This window comes from Neolamprologus brichardi, chromosome 8 (genome assembly GCF_056152115.1).
Source record: "Neolamprologus brichardi isolate AB-2024 chromosome 8, ASM5615211v1, whole genome shotgun sequence".
Lineage (NCBI taxonomy): Eukaryota > Metazoa > Chordata > Actinopteri > Cichliformes > Cichlidae > Neolamprologus > Neolamprologus brichardi.
In genome coordinates this window covers 25,435,904-25,453,748 of record NC_142111.1, presented here as the reverse complement: position 1 = coordinate 25,453,748, position 17,845 = coordinate 25,435,904, and the positions used below count along the sequence as shown (strand labels likewise).

Here is a 17,845-nt window from a genome sequence, read left to right as displayed (position 1 = left end):
GAAATATTGTATACGAGGCAAAAAGAGTTTATACAAGTATAATTAGCTAGAAAATGAATGTTTGTGTCACCAGATTTATTCTTTTACAGTCTGAACTCTGAGGCAGCTTTCTGTTGTTTCTTTCTGGAATAATTCTCCAAACTTTAAAGGACATCTGGCTCCTTGGAAGCACAATATAAAGAAATGAGGGTTGGCTCAAGACTTTTGCACATCAGCTAATTTCATAGCAAAGGATCACACACTTGCAACAAAGTTTATAAACTCAGGAGTTCAATTATTCTCTCTTTTTTTTTAGCTATGCACCTGAGTTGGTTTCTTTCACAGCGTCACCAAACAGCAGGTAGCACTAAATCCTGACTGTATCTAAAAGATGGAAGACATAACCATGATGTCACGCACTGTTTTTGGACTCTGCATTTTGAAGCCTAAATATTACTGATTTGGCTGCCACTGAATTAGGGTTCTTGGAGAAGTTTTCATATTTAAGTGGTGTGTTAAATTAGCAGCCAGTGGTGTTAATGCACAGACACAGTTACCTGGTGGTTTATTAGCAACAGACTAATAAAATACTATGAATTTCAGTCACCAAAACAAATTAATGAGCTTCTTTTGTGGTTATTATTTGTCTGATAATTCCATTAAAATGCTCCAGAAGGGACCAGCACCACATTTCAGTGAGGTGATGAATAGCAGACAGATGTGTCCTGTCACAGGCAGCTATAGCATAACACTGTCAGACCAGCCACGTCCCCAACTGTGAGTCTCACCATTATCCAGATCAGCACAGACTGTCTCGCTCCCACCTTCAACACACAGCAGAGCAAAGTGATCCACTGAGGATGCCACAGAACACCAGAGGAGCTCTGAAAGGATGCTTTTTACTGACTATACAGCACCATCATCACATTCGCCTGTGATACAACGACTGACTCTGCCTACAGAGATTTTGAGATTGGAAAACAAAGGAGCAGCGGTGCAGACCTGGCCCCCTCTGCATCAGGGGTGCCAAACTTCAAATTCCTTTGTACCTTCATCTCCCTCAGCAGGGCCAAACATGTTTTCTGGCAAACGCTACAGACAGAACACCACCACCACAGTGACCCTCAAGATGCACCCAGGGACTCTGAACACAACGAAGACCAATATTCTAATTACTGAAAAAAATCCACTGTGAAACACTACATCAGTGATACTCCTTCGCCTAGCATGATTGCATCTTACATCATTACCTTATTCTATTAATTCACGCCCATTCATCTTAGAGATGTCACCTAAAGGAACAGTAAAGTATTTTTGTGCAGATATATTAATACTTTTAATCTAAGATTAATTTTGAAATTAATCTGGAATAGAAAAGTTATCCTGTTTAGAACTCGATTATATTACTTATTTAAAATTACAATGATAATAATAACATGTCAATAAATTCGTATCGGATTCATGTTTTTTTTTTTTTTTAAATATTAAACTTTATTAAGAAACAGTATACAGAACATGTATACAACCAGAAAAAAATTAACATATGCCAGGGGGTGTGATACAAAGAATTACAAACATTCAAATAATTTGTAATTACTATAAATAGTAATAGTTTTCATAGCCTTTTTGTTAAGTGATCCACTAATCAATTTTATGTAACATAAAACATCATTATAGTAATGTTTAAAATGAGGTTTTTTGTTACTGTATTTGCATTTGTGAAAATAAAATTTAGCTAAGATAACTAACATGTTTATTATCGGATTCATGTTTACACGTCTCCAGTTACAACGCATGATGTCATCTGTAGACGCGGGACCCGAGCAGCAGTGACGTGTAAGTGTGCGACTGTGATCTTTTGTGCTGACTCCGAAGGAGCCTGCAGTTTATTGTGAAGCAGAAAATATCTGCGGACACCATGAATGGAGCGGATTATCTGCAGCAGCACAGCGCCGAGAGTCTGTCCTTCGAGGAGATGCAGCAGATTAACCCGCTCGGAGTCCATCAGCAGCAAAAAGACGAGGGCAGCCAAACCTCCGGTGAGAATAACAACAGATTTAATGTGGAGGAAACGGGCTAGCTGCTAACACCAGACAGGGATGGCCGTGTGTGGTTTTTTGGGTGTTTTTTTTTCACATCATTAAATTAGTTCACATTATCCAGCTCGTAGGACACAAGTAACACCGGTGTGAGTTAAGGTTGGTTACGAGGAGGAGTGCAGCGATCCAATCTTTCCCAGTTTCCGATCTGCTGCAGGGTGGAGGGCTGATTATGCATCTACAGCTGTGGTCACAGGTTTACATCCACTCATCATGGTCACGAATGTCACTGTCATATGGAGTTTATCTGATCTTTTTGCAGTGTGGAATGATTGTATTTTTAATGCGTGTTTTTTTTTCCTCCTCTTCATCCACACAGGGTCAAAATATACATACAGATTCAAATATAAACATAAAATATAAACTTTTGGTTGGTTCTTCTTCTTATGCTTCTGGCATAATTCTGACTGAATATTTGACCAGTCTTCCTGGCATCATTTTTGTTTTTAAATTGGTTCGTTTCTTGGCACCGATCAGCTCTTAAGTATAGAGCTCAAATAGGGTTGAGGTCGGTGCCACGTAAATCCAGATGTTTAATGCTAGCCTGCTTTATCCATTTCAAAACCAGTAATGTGTTTGGGATCGTTCTCCTGCGTGAACATCCAACCATGTCCAAGCTTGAACCATCAAGCTGTTGATCTGATGTGAAGTTGAGGGATTTGGAGGTAGTTTTCCTTCTTAATTATTCCATTCACGTTGTGTTATATACCAGTACCACTGGCAGGAAACCGGCCACAGCATGTTTGACAGTCAGTCTTAGGTTTGAATTCTTCAGCTTGACTCTTGTATTTGTGACCAAACAGCTCAATCTTTGTGTCGTCTGACCACAAACGTTTTCTCGAGAAGGCATTTGGCTTGTCCACGTGGGCAGCTGCAGATTTCAGTTGAGCTTGAAGGTTTTTATTTTGGAGCAGAGGCTCGGTACCCTGTAACCCTGGCTTCACTGTGGACAGTTGTGCTGGTGTTACAGTAGTTTCCAGTTCGTGGCAGCTATGAGCCTCGATGGTTCCTGGGCTGTTCCTGAACATCCTAACCATAGTCCTCCTTTCTGAGTCTGACACTTCTTCAAGACCAAAGTGGTGACACGTCTGAATAATTTGTACTTGCGTATTGATCTTGGAATTTGCAGCTGTCTAAAAATGGCTCCGAGCGAGCTTCCCAGCTTCTGTAAATCTATCATTCTTCTCAGAACCGAATTCTTTGTACTTTCCCTATGTTCTCAGTATCCGTCAGTCCACTGAGCGGTGTCAAACAAATCCTTTTTATGCTGCAAAGAGAAACTACCAGCTGTCATCAATCATGATCATTAATTAGAAGTTAATAGAAAACATCTCTGCAGATCTTGTGGGGATAGGTTAATTGGATAATCCAAATTGCCACTAGGTGTGAATGTGAGCGCAAATGGTTGTCTGTCCCTGTGTGTTGGCCCTGCGACAGACTGGCGACTTGTCCAGGATGTACCCCGCCTCTCGCCCTATGACAGCTGGGATAGGCTCCAGCCCCCCGCGACCCTGAAAAGGATAAGCGGAAGCGAATGGATGGATAGATGGATCTCTGCAGATCCTTAAACATCCTTAGGTCAGCTTCTACAGAGCACTGTTTACAAAAGCAGTCATCACAGCAATGGCTTCTTCCCCCAGGCTGGATGGACACTGAAATAACCCACTGTTCAGGCCATGTGCACATTGTACTACACAATTTGCACTTTTAAAATTAATATCTAAGGTTCATCAAGGTTGGACTCACCAGTATACAGACGTTTGTTAGTTTGTATAGTTTTTAAAGGCTTTCTGTTACTTGTATCCTCATATTTATGTCTCCTTGTGAATATGTTGCTTATTTAAAATGGTTTCTTTTTGTATACAGAGAGCAAAGGGAACCAGAGTCAGATTCCTCATCTGTATGCACAAACTCGGCCAAATAAAGATGACTCTGAATCTGAACAGGCTTTGATCCTGACAACTTAAGACATTACAGAACCTTTGGCATCACTCATTAAAAGGCCAAAATCACCATGGTGTTCATGGCCTTGATGAGTGGATGGAAACTTCTGAGCAGAACTGTAACCATAGTAGTGTTTTCTTCTGACTGAACACTCAAATTACTTTTTACTTGCTTTACAAGCCACATTCACACATTTACACACCACTTCTTACTGTGTGCCTTTGTGTGCCTGTGGAGCAGGGCATCAAATTAGCTCCACTTTTAAGGTGCAGCAGTCTAAGCACAGAAGCCCACGCTGTCTCTAAGGGCTGATTTGGATTTCTGTGGGGAGCCGGTGACGTAACCTACATAAGTGGCTGACATTTACACTTGTGCTGGTGCATTATGGGTTAGTTTGTCCCGGTGTTTCATATGTAGTGCCAGCCAACAGAAATAAATAAAATACTGGGTGGGGCGATCGTGGCTCAAGAGTTGGGAGTTCGCCTTGTAATCGGAAGGTTGCCAGTTCGAGCCCCGGCTCGGACAGTCTCGGTCGTTGTGTCCTTGGGCAAGACACTTCACCTACCGCCTACTGGTGTTGGCCAGAAGGGCCGATGGCGCAATATGGCAGCCTCGCTTCTGTCAGTCTGCCCCAGGGCAGCTGTGGCTACAACTGTAGCTTGCCTCCACCAGTGTGTGAATGTGAGAGTGAATGGGTGGATGACTGGACGTGTAAAGCGCTTTGGGGTCTCTAGGCGGGACTAGTAAAAGCGCTATACAAATACAGGCCATTTACCATTTACCATTACTCACCTTTGTCAGAAAAACATGTTTTTCCCTCCAGTTTTCCCCCGTTCTTTGTACTTTCAGCATTCCCCTTCAGGAATCTGCTGATATTTGTGAGTCGTCATGTTGATGCTGTAATTATTATTCCTTGTATCAAGACAGCGATTGTTATTCTCTCACTAATCAACAGTGCTGAACAGAACAATCACATTAGTTGGCAACTTTGACCTGACATGTAGTTACACTTACACAGAGAGCAGAGACATCCTTCAGACGAGTCCTGTTTCTTCTTCTACTTTTATCTGCAGTGTCATTATTTCACTTCTGTCACTGCCCACAGCTCGTTGCCATAGCAGCATATCATAGGGGTGCACCAAACATAATGAGAAAGACAGAGAAGATTATGAAAAAACCATTAGCAAACACACAAATAAAAGTTGTTGTTGGTGGTTGTTATTGGGGGTTTTTTGTTTGTTTTTGCAGTTTTCAGTTTACAAGTCAGGTCCATGCCAAATAGCGCTAATGGCTATGTAACCATGACAAAGTCATACAAAGAAAAAATTGTTTCTCTTGAATTGGACTGAGTTATAATTTATATGCAGTTTATTTTTCCTAATGTGTGATGTCTGTGTGTTCTTGATGGTTTTGCTTGTTTGTTTAAACGTCTGTTTTAATATGTAAGTGACCTCATTTCTTATGTTTGTTTGTTTTTATGCCTGTGAAGCTCTTTGAGCCTCTTTATGTGATTATGTGTGAGGCAAATAAAAATGAATTGGACTGAATTGGATTTAGTGACCATTTGAACTGTTTTTTAAACGCACATATAATGCAGTGCCAACTGGTGACCACACTGGGAAAAAAACAACCCTAAACTAAACTGAGCAGTTAGCTCAGGTGATGAATATGTTAACATTCTTTCTGTATTTATATCAGTATGTTAAATATATTTCCTGGGACAGAGCAGATTGCAGTCAGCTGTGTTCTGTCATCTTACCCTCCCAGTTAAGTGTATAATCCTAGCTATCCGCCTATTAAGTCTGAGGTCATTAGTTATTTCCGGGTCCAAACTCCTCTTCAGGTCCCAAACAAACACTGAGAGATAAAAACTGTCTAAATTCTTTCATCTTTAATAAAATGATCCGTGTGGCTGCTCTGCAATAAAGTTTCAAATCCAGGCATCCATGAGAAACAGGATTTATGAAGTTTAACAAAGTTTGAAGTTCTGAAAAATGTCTGAAAAATTAAAAACATACAGCTCTGCTATCCAACATAAATGAAGACAGAAAACTAAACAGCAGTGACATTTGTAGGGTTGCTGAAGTTGGGCTAGCTGGTATATAATGATGTGGTGGCTAGCTACAGAGCTATGGTTAGCATAATACAAACACAGTGAAGCTGGAGGATGAACGCAAATCTTTATCCCATCGATAAAAATTAACATGAAGGTTCACGAGTTTTAGGGACAAATGCAATCACATGGCAGGAGAAAGATGCTCTAATCTCCGTGTCAATTTCAAGATCCTGCTTCTCACTTTCAAAGCGCTTCATAACTGTGCTCCTCCATATCTATCCGATCTTCTCCATACAGTGGGGCAAAAAAGTATTTAGTCAGCCACCGATTGTGCAAGTTCCCCCACTTAAAATGATGACAGAGGTCAGTAATTTGCACCAGAGGTACACTTCAACTGTGAGAGACAGAATGTGAAAAAAAAATCCATGAATTCACATGGTAGGATTTGTAAAGAATTTATTCGTAAATCAGGGTGGAAAATAAGTATTTGGTCAATAACAAAAATACAACTCAATACTTTGTAACATAACCTTTGTTGGCAATAACAGAGGTCAAACGTTTACTATAGGTCTTTACCAGGTTTGCACACACAGTAGCTGGTATTTTGGCCCATTCCTCCATGCAGATCTTCCCAAGAGCAGTGATGTTTTGGGGCTGTCGCCGAGCAACACGGACTTTCAACTCCCGCCACAGATTTTCTATGGGGTTGAGGTCTGGAGACTGGCTAGGCCACTCCAGGACTTTCAAATGCTTCTTACGGAGCCACTCCTTTGTTGCCCGGGCGGTGTGTTTTGGATCATTGTCATGTTGGAAGACCCAGCCTCGTTTCATCTTCAAAGTTCTCACTGATGGAAGGAGGTTTTGGCTCAAAATCTCACGATACTTGGCCCCATTCATTCTGTCCTTAACACGGATCAGTCGTCCTGTCCCCTTGGCAGAAAAACAGCCCCATAGCATGATGTTTCCACCCCCATGCTTCACAGTAGGTATGGTGTTCTTGGGATGCAACTCAGTATTCTTCTTCCTCCAAACACGACGAGTTGAGTTTATACCAAAAAGTTCTACTTTGGTTTCATCTGACCACATGACATTCTCCCAATCCTCTGCTGTATCATCCATGTGCTCTCTGGCAAACTTCAGACGGGCCTGGACATGCACTGGCTTCAGCAGCAAAACACGTCTGGCACTGCGGGATTTGATTCCCTGCCGTTGTAGTGTGTTACTGATGGTGACCTTTGTTACTTTGGTCCCAGCTCTCTGCAGGTCATTCACCAGGTCCCCCCGTGTGGTTCTGGGATCTTTGCTCACCGTTCTCATGATCATTTTGACCCCACGGGATGAGATCTTGCGTGGAGCCCCGAGATCGAGGGAGATCATCAGTGGTCTTGTATGTCTTCCATTTTCTGATGATTGCTCCCACAGTTGATTTTTTCACACCAAGCTGCTTGCCTATTGTAGATTCACTCTTCCCAGTCTGGTGCAGGTCTACAATTCTTTTCCTGGTGTCCTTCGAAAGCTCTTTGGTCTTGGCCATGGCGGAGTTTGGAGTCTGACTGGTTGAGGCTGTGGACAGGTGTCTTTTATACAGATGATGAGGTCAAACAGGTGCCATTCATACAGGTCACGAGTGGGGGACAGAAAAGCTTCCTACAGAAGACGTTACAGGTCTGTGAGAGCCAGGGATTTTCCTTGTTTGAGGTGACCAAATACTTATTTTCCACCCTGATTTACGAATAAATTCTTTACAAATCCTACCATGTGAATTCATGGATTTTTTTTTTCACATTCTGTCTCTCACAGTTGAAGTGTACCTCTGGTGCAAATTACTGACCTCTGTCATCATTTTAAGTGGGGGAACTTGCACAATCGGTGGCTGACTAAATACTTTTTTGCCCCACTGTACATACTCGCCTCTTCGTACACTCCGCTCTTCTTCAGCTTCCCTTCTGTCAGTTCCACCTGCTCGCCTGACTACCATTGGACTCAGAGCCTTTAGTTGTTCTGCCCCGAGACTTTGGATGCACTCCCACTTGCCCTACGGACCACACACTGTCTCACCACTTTTAAATCACTACTCAAAACCCATCTGTTTAGAATTGCATACACCTGATCTGTCTTAGGCCATTTTTACCTTGCTCAGTTTTTATATTTGCTTTTATACTTTTATGACTGTTTATGTCTAAATTTTATCTACCATGTTTGCTATATATACATTTTTCTTATGTTTTTTATGGTATGTTTACGTGTTACTGCAAGGTGACCTTGAGGGTCTGAAAGGCGCCTATAAATAAAATGTATTATTATTATTATTAATTGGACCAAATGTCACTCAGGAGATAATCCATTCAGAATTAGTTAGTCATTAATATACTGCTGCATGGTTTGTATTACTCATAATTTAAAAAATCCCGATCCTCAGCTTCATGTACCCATTCAAATCTTTGTTAGCCTCAGAATTATTTTTTTCTAACCTGGTCAAATATTTGATGCCTGGCAGACTGTGAGCTGCTGGGCTGTAGTTACACCGTGAGGTTTAACTGAGCTTTAAAACATGTAATTTTGTAATGGTTTTGTAATTCATTCCTTCTTTGCTGGAAGACATAATTACACATTATTCAATACTCTATATTTATGAGTATAACATATATATCTAATTTTATGGCCTGTACCTTTAAATGATTATTTATATGATGGCTTTGAAGCAGGAATTATCTTATAAACTCTGGTGAAGCAAAGTGAAAAAAACCCCCAACTTGTTTCACTTTCACAAACTCCTTCATCCTGACAGCATTTCTTTTAAAACACTCACTGGAAGTACAATGATAAAGCATTTCTTTTATTGCAGGCTGAAAACCGACTAGAAACACAAGCTTGCTAAAGATTTTCACTCATCTCAGTATAGTTTCATTCTTTCTTCTAATTTCTATCAGATTCCTAGAATACTCCAGTGCTACAATTGCCTTTATAATAATTTAACTCCATGTGTTTGGCTGTTTTCTGCAGAAGTTCAGCAGCTGCTGGAGATGAAAGAGGATCACCCTGAATGGAGCCTCGGTCTGGACCAGCAGGACCGAGAGTCTCTGCAGATAAAGGAGGAACAGGAAGAACTCTGGACCAATCAGGAGGGAGAGCAGCATAATGGATTGAAGGTGACTGATGTCACCACTTTCCCATTCACTATTGTCACTGTAAAGAGTGAAGATGATGATAAAGAGAAGTCTCAGTCTTTGCAGCTTCATCAAAGCCAAACTGAAGACAACAGTGAGATGGAGCCTCTGACCAGCAGCCCAGCTAAACAGGTAAAAACAGAGCCTGATGAAGAGGACTGTGGAGGACCAGAATCAGAAGGGAACCTTGATACACACATTTATTTACAACCAAAAACTGATGTAAAGGCTTCAGACTCTTCTGAGACTGAAGTGAGTAATGATGATGATGACTGGAAGGAGCCTGTATCAGATTCTGGACCTAAAACCAGACACAGTGATGATGTTTGGAAGGTGAGCAGGGAATTTGAGTCAGGCATAAAGAGTCAGGGGGCATTTAACATTTTAAACAAATCCTTTAGCTGCTCAGAGTGTGATAAAGAGTTTCTCCAAAGGCAGTCTCTTCAAAAACACATGACATGCCATTCAGAAAAATTATCCTCCAGCTCCAGGTTGGAAATTAAGAAATCTCATACAGTGAGGAAAAATGTAGAGCCTCAGAGGACAGACCACACCGAAGAGAAACCATTTGGCTGTAATGTTTGTGAAACAACTTTAAGACAGCGGTATAGTCTTGACAGACACATGAGAGTCCACACAGGAAAGAAACCATTTAGTAGCCATATTTGTGGGAAAAAAAAACCATTTGGACATCAGTCTAATCTTACTCAACACATCAGACTCCACACTGATGAGAAACTATTGGGCTGTGATATTTGTGGACAAAGTTTTAACCAAAAGGCACATTTTAATACACACGTTAGAGTTCACACAGGAGAGAAACCATTTGGTTGCAATGTTTGTGAAAAAAGATTTGGAAATCAATCTAATCTCAAGAGTTCACACAGGAAAGAAACCATTTGGTTGTGATGTTTGTAGCAAAAGATTTTCATATTCAGGAGATTTGAAAAGAAACCAGAGTGTCCATACAGTTGAGAAACAATTTAGTTGTGGTGTTTGTTGTAAAAGATTCAAGCAGAAGATGCATTTCAAGGCTCACAGAAAAGTCCACACAGCAGAGAGGCCATTGGGTTATGAGCCATATAGCTGCGAGGTTTGTGGCAAAAGATTTAACCAAAACACTCATCTTAAGTCTCAAATAAGAATCCACACATGAGAGAAACCTTTCTGTTGTAAGATTTGTACAAAGAAATATAGACATTCTTCTACTTTCACTAAACACATAAAAATTCACACAGGAGAAAAACTTAGATGTTTAGATGTGATGTCTTTGGTAAGATATTTACTAATCACGAAAGTTTGAAGATTCACAAGATAGTCCATACTGGAGAGAAACCATATGGCTGTGGTGTTTGTGGCGAAGGATTCAACCGAGGAGGCAATCTAAAGAGACACATGCAACTTCATGTGGGAGAGAAACCATTTGGCTGTGAAGTGTGTGGGAAGAACTTTACATGATCAGAAAAACTGAAAAGACACATGAAAATTAATGTAAAAGAGAAACAGTTTGGTAGTGCAGAAATTTTTACGTGACAGGGAAGTCTGAGACACATGGGGACATGTTAATAATGTTTCCCCAGTTGTTCACATTTCCATTATTTTGTACAATTACTTGCTACATAAATATAAAACAGTGATAATAGTTGTACTTGGGGTAATATACAGTCTATCATTGGTAAATCAGTACTTATAGGTAAGAAATTAGACCTCAGTTAATTTATATCAGGAGAGATAGTTGGAGAAGATCGCCTTTAGGACTTTCTGTTAGCTTCCTGGAAGTCATAATGATCAAGAAAGCCACTATAGGCTTTGGTGACTAAATGGGTCAAAGACAAGACTTTTACAAATTAGAGTGAGCCTTAATCCCACTGTGAAATGTATCTATTTCTGTGTTTACTATTTAAAAGAATTTGTTTGACATGATTTGAGTTGAAACAAACTTTCTTGGGAATATAATTTTATTGTGCACGCAAACAGTTTTTGGCCTTGGATTTCTACCAAAAGAAAATCACCAGTACTCTGCTATATATAGTTCTAAATAAGGTTTAATATACTTAAACTTGGACTATAATTTTATTAATTATATGACCAACAATGTGAAACTGTATATAGTTTTTTTTTTTGTTGCCTTAAGCCCCAGTCACACAGGCCTAGAGACCAGTTGACTATCCTCCTGCCAATCACTGGTCGCTAGGGTAAAATGTGTAATCCCTGACTGCTTGGCAAGTGGTTGCTGGCTGTCACGAGCTAAAATTAATGGCAAAGAGGTGTGTTGTGTTGCACCAAAAACCTCATAGCGATTGCTTTGGTTGCTAGCGGATTGTTACCCATAGTTTGCATGGACGCAGACACTCAATAACTACTTGCCGAGCGGTCAGCGGTACTGGTTGGCGACCTTGAGAGCTTTTAATCACTTGACCTCTAACTGTAAATACAGGTGTGCCGACAGCGCCAACAAGTCTACAGCCAGTCACCAAACATGATGCAAAAAAACGTGTCAAGATTCAGCATCCCGCCAATGGAAAGGAGGACTGCACGTAGATCCATGAAGGGAAGAGGGAGATGGCAGAAGTGCCTGCCTGCCAGTTCCAGTTCGGACATCACTCTAGCAACCTCTCAATACCAGAAGGACTCAGATGAAAACAGTGACCCCTCGCTGTCACTCATTGCCAACGTGTCACACACAATGCTGGAGCCAGGCTCCTCAGCCAGCCTGCACGGACGTGTTGGCCACAGAGTTGTGACCGGGGAGCCAGAGTTGGAGATAGAAGATGAAAAGCCAATGGTGTCGCATTGGCCCGGGGCCAAGAAGAGGATCCGGATGGAGCCAGAGGCGACTCTCTCGCCCGAACAGGAAGACCACCTCGTAGAGTGGTTTGCAGCTCACCCGTTCTTCTACGACCAGACAGCACGCGACTTCAAGGACAAGCGCAGGCGAGAGCAGCTGCTGGATCAGAAGGCCGAGGAGCTAGGAGTTACCGGTGAGCTATGTGTCTGTAATTTCTGTTGATGCTCAGTATCTTAAAACACTCTAACATTTTTTTATCTTTTTTTAAACGGGACATTTATGTTTGTGTTTTTTTGTTGACTGTGCTCAGGGAACTTCCTCTGGGGGTGGTTCCGCAACATGCGGACCGTCTATGGGAAACTAAGGAAGAAGAAGAATGAGCAAGCGACACGACCACTGACAGCCAGGCAGCGGTGGACTTCAGATATGTTCAAATTCTTGGACAAGCACATGACCATCCGCAGGAGCAGTCTGGGAAAGGTAGAGTAATATGCCCTTTTGTTTGTTTGTTTTTCTCCCTTGTAACTGCTCTGTTTAAAGGCATTTCAGGGGAAGTAGTTAAGCAAAAGTAAATGTGCTATTAAATTTCTGCACTTGCCTTGTATGCATTTGATATTTATGTTAATGTTTGTTTGCTTGTGTTTAAAAAGCTTCAAGGGGCACAGTCCACCAATACCGGAGTGGAAGAGGAGGAGGAGGAAGAGGAAGAAGAAGAAGGAGACGAAGAGCCTGCAAGGTCATCAAGTCGTCCTGGGTCTCCGTCTCCTGTTCCCTCCAGTCAAACCCCAAAGTTAAAGGGCAAGAAGGCCAAGCTCGCCAGCCGCTGCGTCAACAAGGCAGTTCTTCAAATCCCAAACAGCATGTCCTCACTGCAGACGGCTATGAGGTCCCTGCAGGTAGCTATGGAGTCCCTGCAGGCAGCCGTTGGGGGGCTGAGCAACAACCGAGTCATGTACTGTCAATACCTGAGCACCGAGGTGGGCATGCTCACAGAGGAACAGTGGTCAATGTTTCAGCAGGAGACTATGGGGATGCTTATTCGTTTCCGTACTGCCCGTCAGCAGCGGCAGTCCTCAGTTCCAGTCCTCCTCCCTCCGGGCTCCATGGAGTCGATTCCAGGCCCGAGCAGCACTCTGCTCAGTAGTTCCTATTTCCAGTCCCGGCCAGCACCGCCCCAGTAGCCTATGTCCCAGCAAATTAATTTTTTTATTGAATTTGTGAACTATTTCACAATTTATTTACTGATCATAGTTGAGTGTTTATGTTAATAAACAATCATATTTCACTGGTACTTACTTCTTGATTCCTTGTATCACAGTAGTAAAACTTGTGCCTTACAGCTGCAAGACATTTTAATTGGCGCAAATTTTACTTTGAGGCAGAAAGTCTCAGTTTCTTGTCGGTGTTATGTGTAAACTTGAAAAATAGAAAAAGCAGATGTTTCTCATTATATTGTACTTTATACATGGACCATTGTGACCTTTAAATTCTTATATTCTAAATTTGAAATTAAAATTTCAATTTCTTTTCATGTGAGTGGACTATCTTGTATTTTGTATTTATTACACTGGGATATAGGGATACCAAAAAAGCTAAAAATAATTGCCTTATTCATTCAAATCTCTCCACAGCCACACATTAGCCTACCTGGTTAGCGCTCCAGCAGTGTTATAGTCATGCTTCAGGTAGACTCGCTGCCTTTTGTCATCATGACTTTCTGCTACGAATATCTTGCATGACTGCCTCGTCTCTCCAGGCTTTGGGGATAATGTGTTTGGCATTTTCCTCACGATCCAGGACTGAACACAACATTTAGACACATGCGGACACAATCAAACTGATGGCATTTGGCATTTGTTGAAGTTCTGTGGAGAGACAACAGAAGCTGTGGCCAAGTATCTCTTTTTTGTTTTCCACTATATTTATGCTTGACGAAAGTTGGTAGCTAAGGATTCTCTGGTGAACTGTCAAGCATTGACTGTCAGTACTCCGCACTCCATCAAGTGCCAAACTTCTTACTCACCTCCTGTCAGCTGTCAAGGGTGCCTGGCATAGACGTGACACCATCTTCAGGGTGTCTACAGTGGCACCACAGAACAACACCAGAAATGGCGCTATACTAATCACAGACAGAAGACTAGAGTGCGATAGCTGCTGGTAGTCACCAGGTACTGGGAAGTCGATGCCATTTTCAAGCCAGGTTAAAAGGACAGCTGCAGTTAGAAGATGTCTTTGTCAGGCAGACGATCTGCAGAAGCACGTGATACATGGCAGACTTAATTCTCAGGGATTAAACAAAGACAACCCTCTCGAATTCTGCCATCAAGTTTTCTTATTGAAGTACTGAATTCAGCATGTCACCAATGCCTGAGGACAGCCATCACTACATTAAGGATGGAGAGTAAAGAGACATAATGAGATCGGAATTGTCCGGCAAGGTGAGTAGGACTGGAGTTGCTCTGAGGATCCTGCTACATATACCCAGTCTGGGTTGATCTCCCACCAGGTGCTGACCACTGAAGAGTAGTTACCTGCCAATTGGTAGGGGAGGTCCACAACCAGCAACCTTCTGAGACGATTCAGTTGCACAACCAGTTGCCAACCACCTAGCAAATAAAAATATGAACTTCACTTGATTTAGTGGTTGCTGGAGGTCATGAGTATTTGGGGCTGCCCACAGGTCTCTACGCCTGTGTGACTGAAGCATTAAATTTATCTGCAGCACTCGTGCTTACCTGCATTGTCAACCACTGAAGACACAATTTAAGAAAGAATATTAAAACACAAACTCAACATATTAGAAAACCTTTCTGGCAGAAAACCCTCAGGTTTGATTTCTGCAGAAGGCAGCAGCTGTTTTGGGCTAAACCGAACACAGTGAGTGGGATCTTTAATAAAGTTGAATAAAGATGCAATACTTGTTTCATTATGGATATAAATCAGCAGCACCTTAGATAAAGCTTTACCAGTACCAGTATGTTGGATGTATCTGCCAAACCAGCGCTTATTTTGGGCATCAGGTTCGCCTGGGAACAGTTTTAAACTCTGAACGACACAGTTTAGTGAGCAGAACTCGATATCGGATTAATTCAGTGGTGTATTTCAATGTTGTTAAAATTTTGATGACTTTTTTTTTTTTTCATTTTCAATATTTTTCATGAGCATTGTAATTTAAATGGCAAAAGCAGTGTAATTCTGGGTGTAAAGGTTCCTCCAGCTGACTGAGTGTATTTGTTAGCAACTGGGTAATCAGTCATGTATGTGTAATGTCAAACAGTATGATTATGACTGTGGAGGACCAGAGCTCCCAACAAAAAATAAATAAAAGACTAAAACAAACAAATGAATTTGCCTTTAAAACAAAGAGTGCTAAAATAAAAGTAGGCATGAATTAACACGTAAAATGTGACCAGTTGATATTTCTCTTGTATTTGCTTTTTGTGTTTATTTCTCAGTTTGCTGTCGCTTGTAATGTTCATTTAGATAAATCTGATTCATTTTCTTTGTTTCTTGAAACATTTACGTCTGTCTTCTTTTTGTGATGATGAAATGTAAACTAGACCCATTTAAATTCTTAACTGTTGAGCAACTAAAATTCTTTAAGAAGCAAAAATTCAAAATGTGTATGTCATGTTGTTGAATGCATTTTCTTTCATAAAACAACATTAAATACTTGACCTGTGTTTCGTAGTCACCAGTCTTCTTCTTTAATGGCTTTGTTTGTTTGTTAGGAGTTAGGAGTTTTGTTTTTGAACTATTTCAAGTTTTGAGGCTTTAAACTCTTTGCAAATGGCCTCATTCTAATTTTATTTACATGTTGTATTCCAACATTTGGAAACAAGTTTAAATTAAAAAAAAGTGGGTAGAAGAGGAACTGCATACTTTATAAACAGTGCTTCATTATATCTAATTTTATTAAATGGATGCTCAGTATAGTTACATGCACAGACCTGTTACAGGACACATCTTCAGAGGAAGATTTGATTATTTAAGATTAAAAATAAACGGCTTCTTTTGGGGTGTTTTTATTCTTTAATAAAGAAAATAAATTTTTAAAAATAATGACTGTGAAAATAAATTACGATTTAAGATGTACTGAATAGGTGAAACGGTTTTATTAAACAGCTAAGGAAAAAGTAAAACAATATATATTTTTTTTAAATTATGCATCTTAAATGTGTTCTTGTATTTTTTTGTGCGCTGTGCACATTTCACACAGTGCGTTATACTGTATATAAAAGACAAATAAACACATGTGTTATATAACCATGTGTGTTTATTGTATGTTAATAACTGTATTTGCATTTTTATTGTTCTTAATATGGACGTTAAAATGCTTTGTCGCTGTGTAATGTCTTGTTGTTGTTTTTTACATTAAAACAACTTTTAAAAAACTGTAAGTGCGAATAACCTCACACACAATATTAAACCACAACTAGAACACATGTGCAGTGTGTGTGCTTAAGTAGTTTCATGTCATACTACTCGATATATTGAAACGACATAATATATTCTGTATCCACTACATACAAATACATAAAATATTATTCTACAAATGTGTTGTACAGTAAATGGCTTGCTTTTGTATAGCGCTTTACTTAGTCCCTAAGGACCCCAAAGCGCTTTACACTACATTCATTCACACACTGGTGATGGCAGCTACATTGTAGCCACAGCTGCCCAGGGGCGCACTGACAGAGGCGAGGCTGACGGACACTGGCGCCACCGGGCCCTCTGACCACCACCAGTAGGCAACGGGTGAAACATCCGAATGTTCTTAAAGAAACCTGGAATATTATTCCTGAAGATCCTTTGAGAGCTGATAAATGAGCGACTCAGAGAGTTCAGACTGAAGAATAAAGGTGGTTGTGATGGCTGCAGTTACAGCCAGTGGTAATATCAGTGTAGAGGCTTACACACAACACAGCATTCACATTTGTCTTTCTTTAAATATAAGGTTTAATTTACAGGATAATAAATTACTGGTTTGGTTTAGAATTAATTCATATGACACCGTATTCTAAAATAAGTGCGCACATTTTAGTTTACACTGTTATGTATGATTTAATCTTTGTTTTCTGAGTTACCTTAGTTGCAGCTGCTCCAGTCCCTGGAAAAGGGGCCTTGATGGAAAACTGTGTTGCCTCATTCCATAACTCGGGACCATGGAGTTCGTTATGTTAGTTTCAGTTAGGCTTTTTGTGTGTTTTACCCCTCTTTGTGTTTGTTGTGGGCTGATCAGCCACTATTTATTTTTCCCCTTTGTGTCGTTTAGTTAGGTCAGTATTGTTTGTTAACTTTGAGTAGAGTTCTGTTATTTTGACCTCTTTTATGGGCCCAAGATTATGATTTTTTATGTGATTTAACCAACTGTGTTTGGATTAAATAAAAAAAACAACAACACTTTTTTTTTGGACTTTAACCTCTGCCTGACTTTCCTTCGCTGCTCGGTCCATCACAGTGGTCACACCAAATATTCCCTTTTAAGCTCATTAGAACTATGAAAACTCCGTTTTTATTTTGTATTTTTTATCCTTATATACTAGATATACTTATATTCCATGCATGCTTGCACGTTTTAATAAGTCACTGCACCTATTTTATGTTTTCTTGGGGGATGGCTCAAAGTTTTGCACAGAGCTGCACTTGACCCATGAAAACATTCCTCTCACCATCATCTTTTTGATGAGCATCCTCATGCATCCCACTGAGGAAACCGTTTAGCCAGCAGAGACTAGGTAGGAACCTTCTGCTGCTTCTCCTGTGTTGCTAGGGGGAACAAAATACAGATCGGGTTGATCATCAAAGAAAG

The 17,845-nt window shown here is 40.6% G+C and overlaps 1 protein-coding gene and 1 pseudogene across 4 annotated transcripts; both read left to right on the top strand.

Moving 5' to 3' along the window:
- The first annotated feature begins 1,827 nt into the window (after nucleotides 1-1,827).
- Nucleotides 1,828-15,710, top strand: wu:fb74b10 (uncharacterized). 4 transcript variants are annotated; one of them, XM_035908823.2, is made up of 6 exons: nucleotides 1,828-2,018; nucleotides 9,082-9,227; nucleotides 9,303-9,377; nucleotides 11,683-12,226; nucleotides 12,344-12,513; nucleotides 12,684-15,710. In XM_035908823.2, exons 1-6 carry the CDS (start codon nucleotides 1,898-1,900, stop codon nucleotides 13,212-13,214), a joined length of 1,587 nt encoding a protein of 528 aa, XP_035764716.1. In that variant the 5' UTR covers nucleotides 1,828-1,897; the 3' UTR covers nucleotides 13,215-15,710. The 4 variants fall into 4 exon arrangements, with proteins under 4 accessions (XP_035764716.1, XP_035764714.1, XP_035764715.1 ...); XM_035908821.2 differs by having other exon boundaries at nucleotides 9,303-9,578; XM_035908822.2 differs by having other exon boundaries at nucleotides 9,082-9,377.
- LOC148101855 (uncharacterized) lies at nucleotides 9,592-10,968 on the top strand (annotated as a pseudogene).
- Nucleotides 15,711-17,845: the final 2,135 nt, after the last annotated feature.

Excerpts from the sequence above, each read along its gene's own strand:
- wu:fb74b10 (XM_006793270.3), top strand. The coding sequence starts at position 1,898 with ATGAATGGAGCGGATTATCTGCAGCAGCACAGCGCCGAGAGTCTGTCC. Across the intron at positions 9,579-11,682 it reads ACAGTGATGATGTTTGGAAG|GTGTGCCGACAGCGCCAACA; the intron begins GTGAGCAGGGAA and ends CTGTAAATACAG. Across the intron at positions 12,227-12,343 it reads CGAGGAGCTAGGAGTTACCG|GGAACTTCCTCTGGGGGTGG; the intron begins GTGAGCTATGTG and ends GACTGTGCTCAG.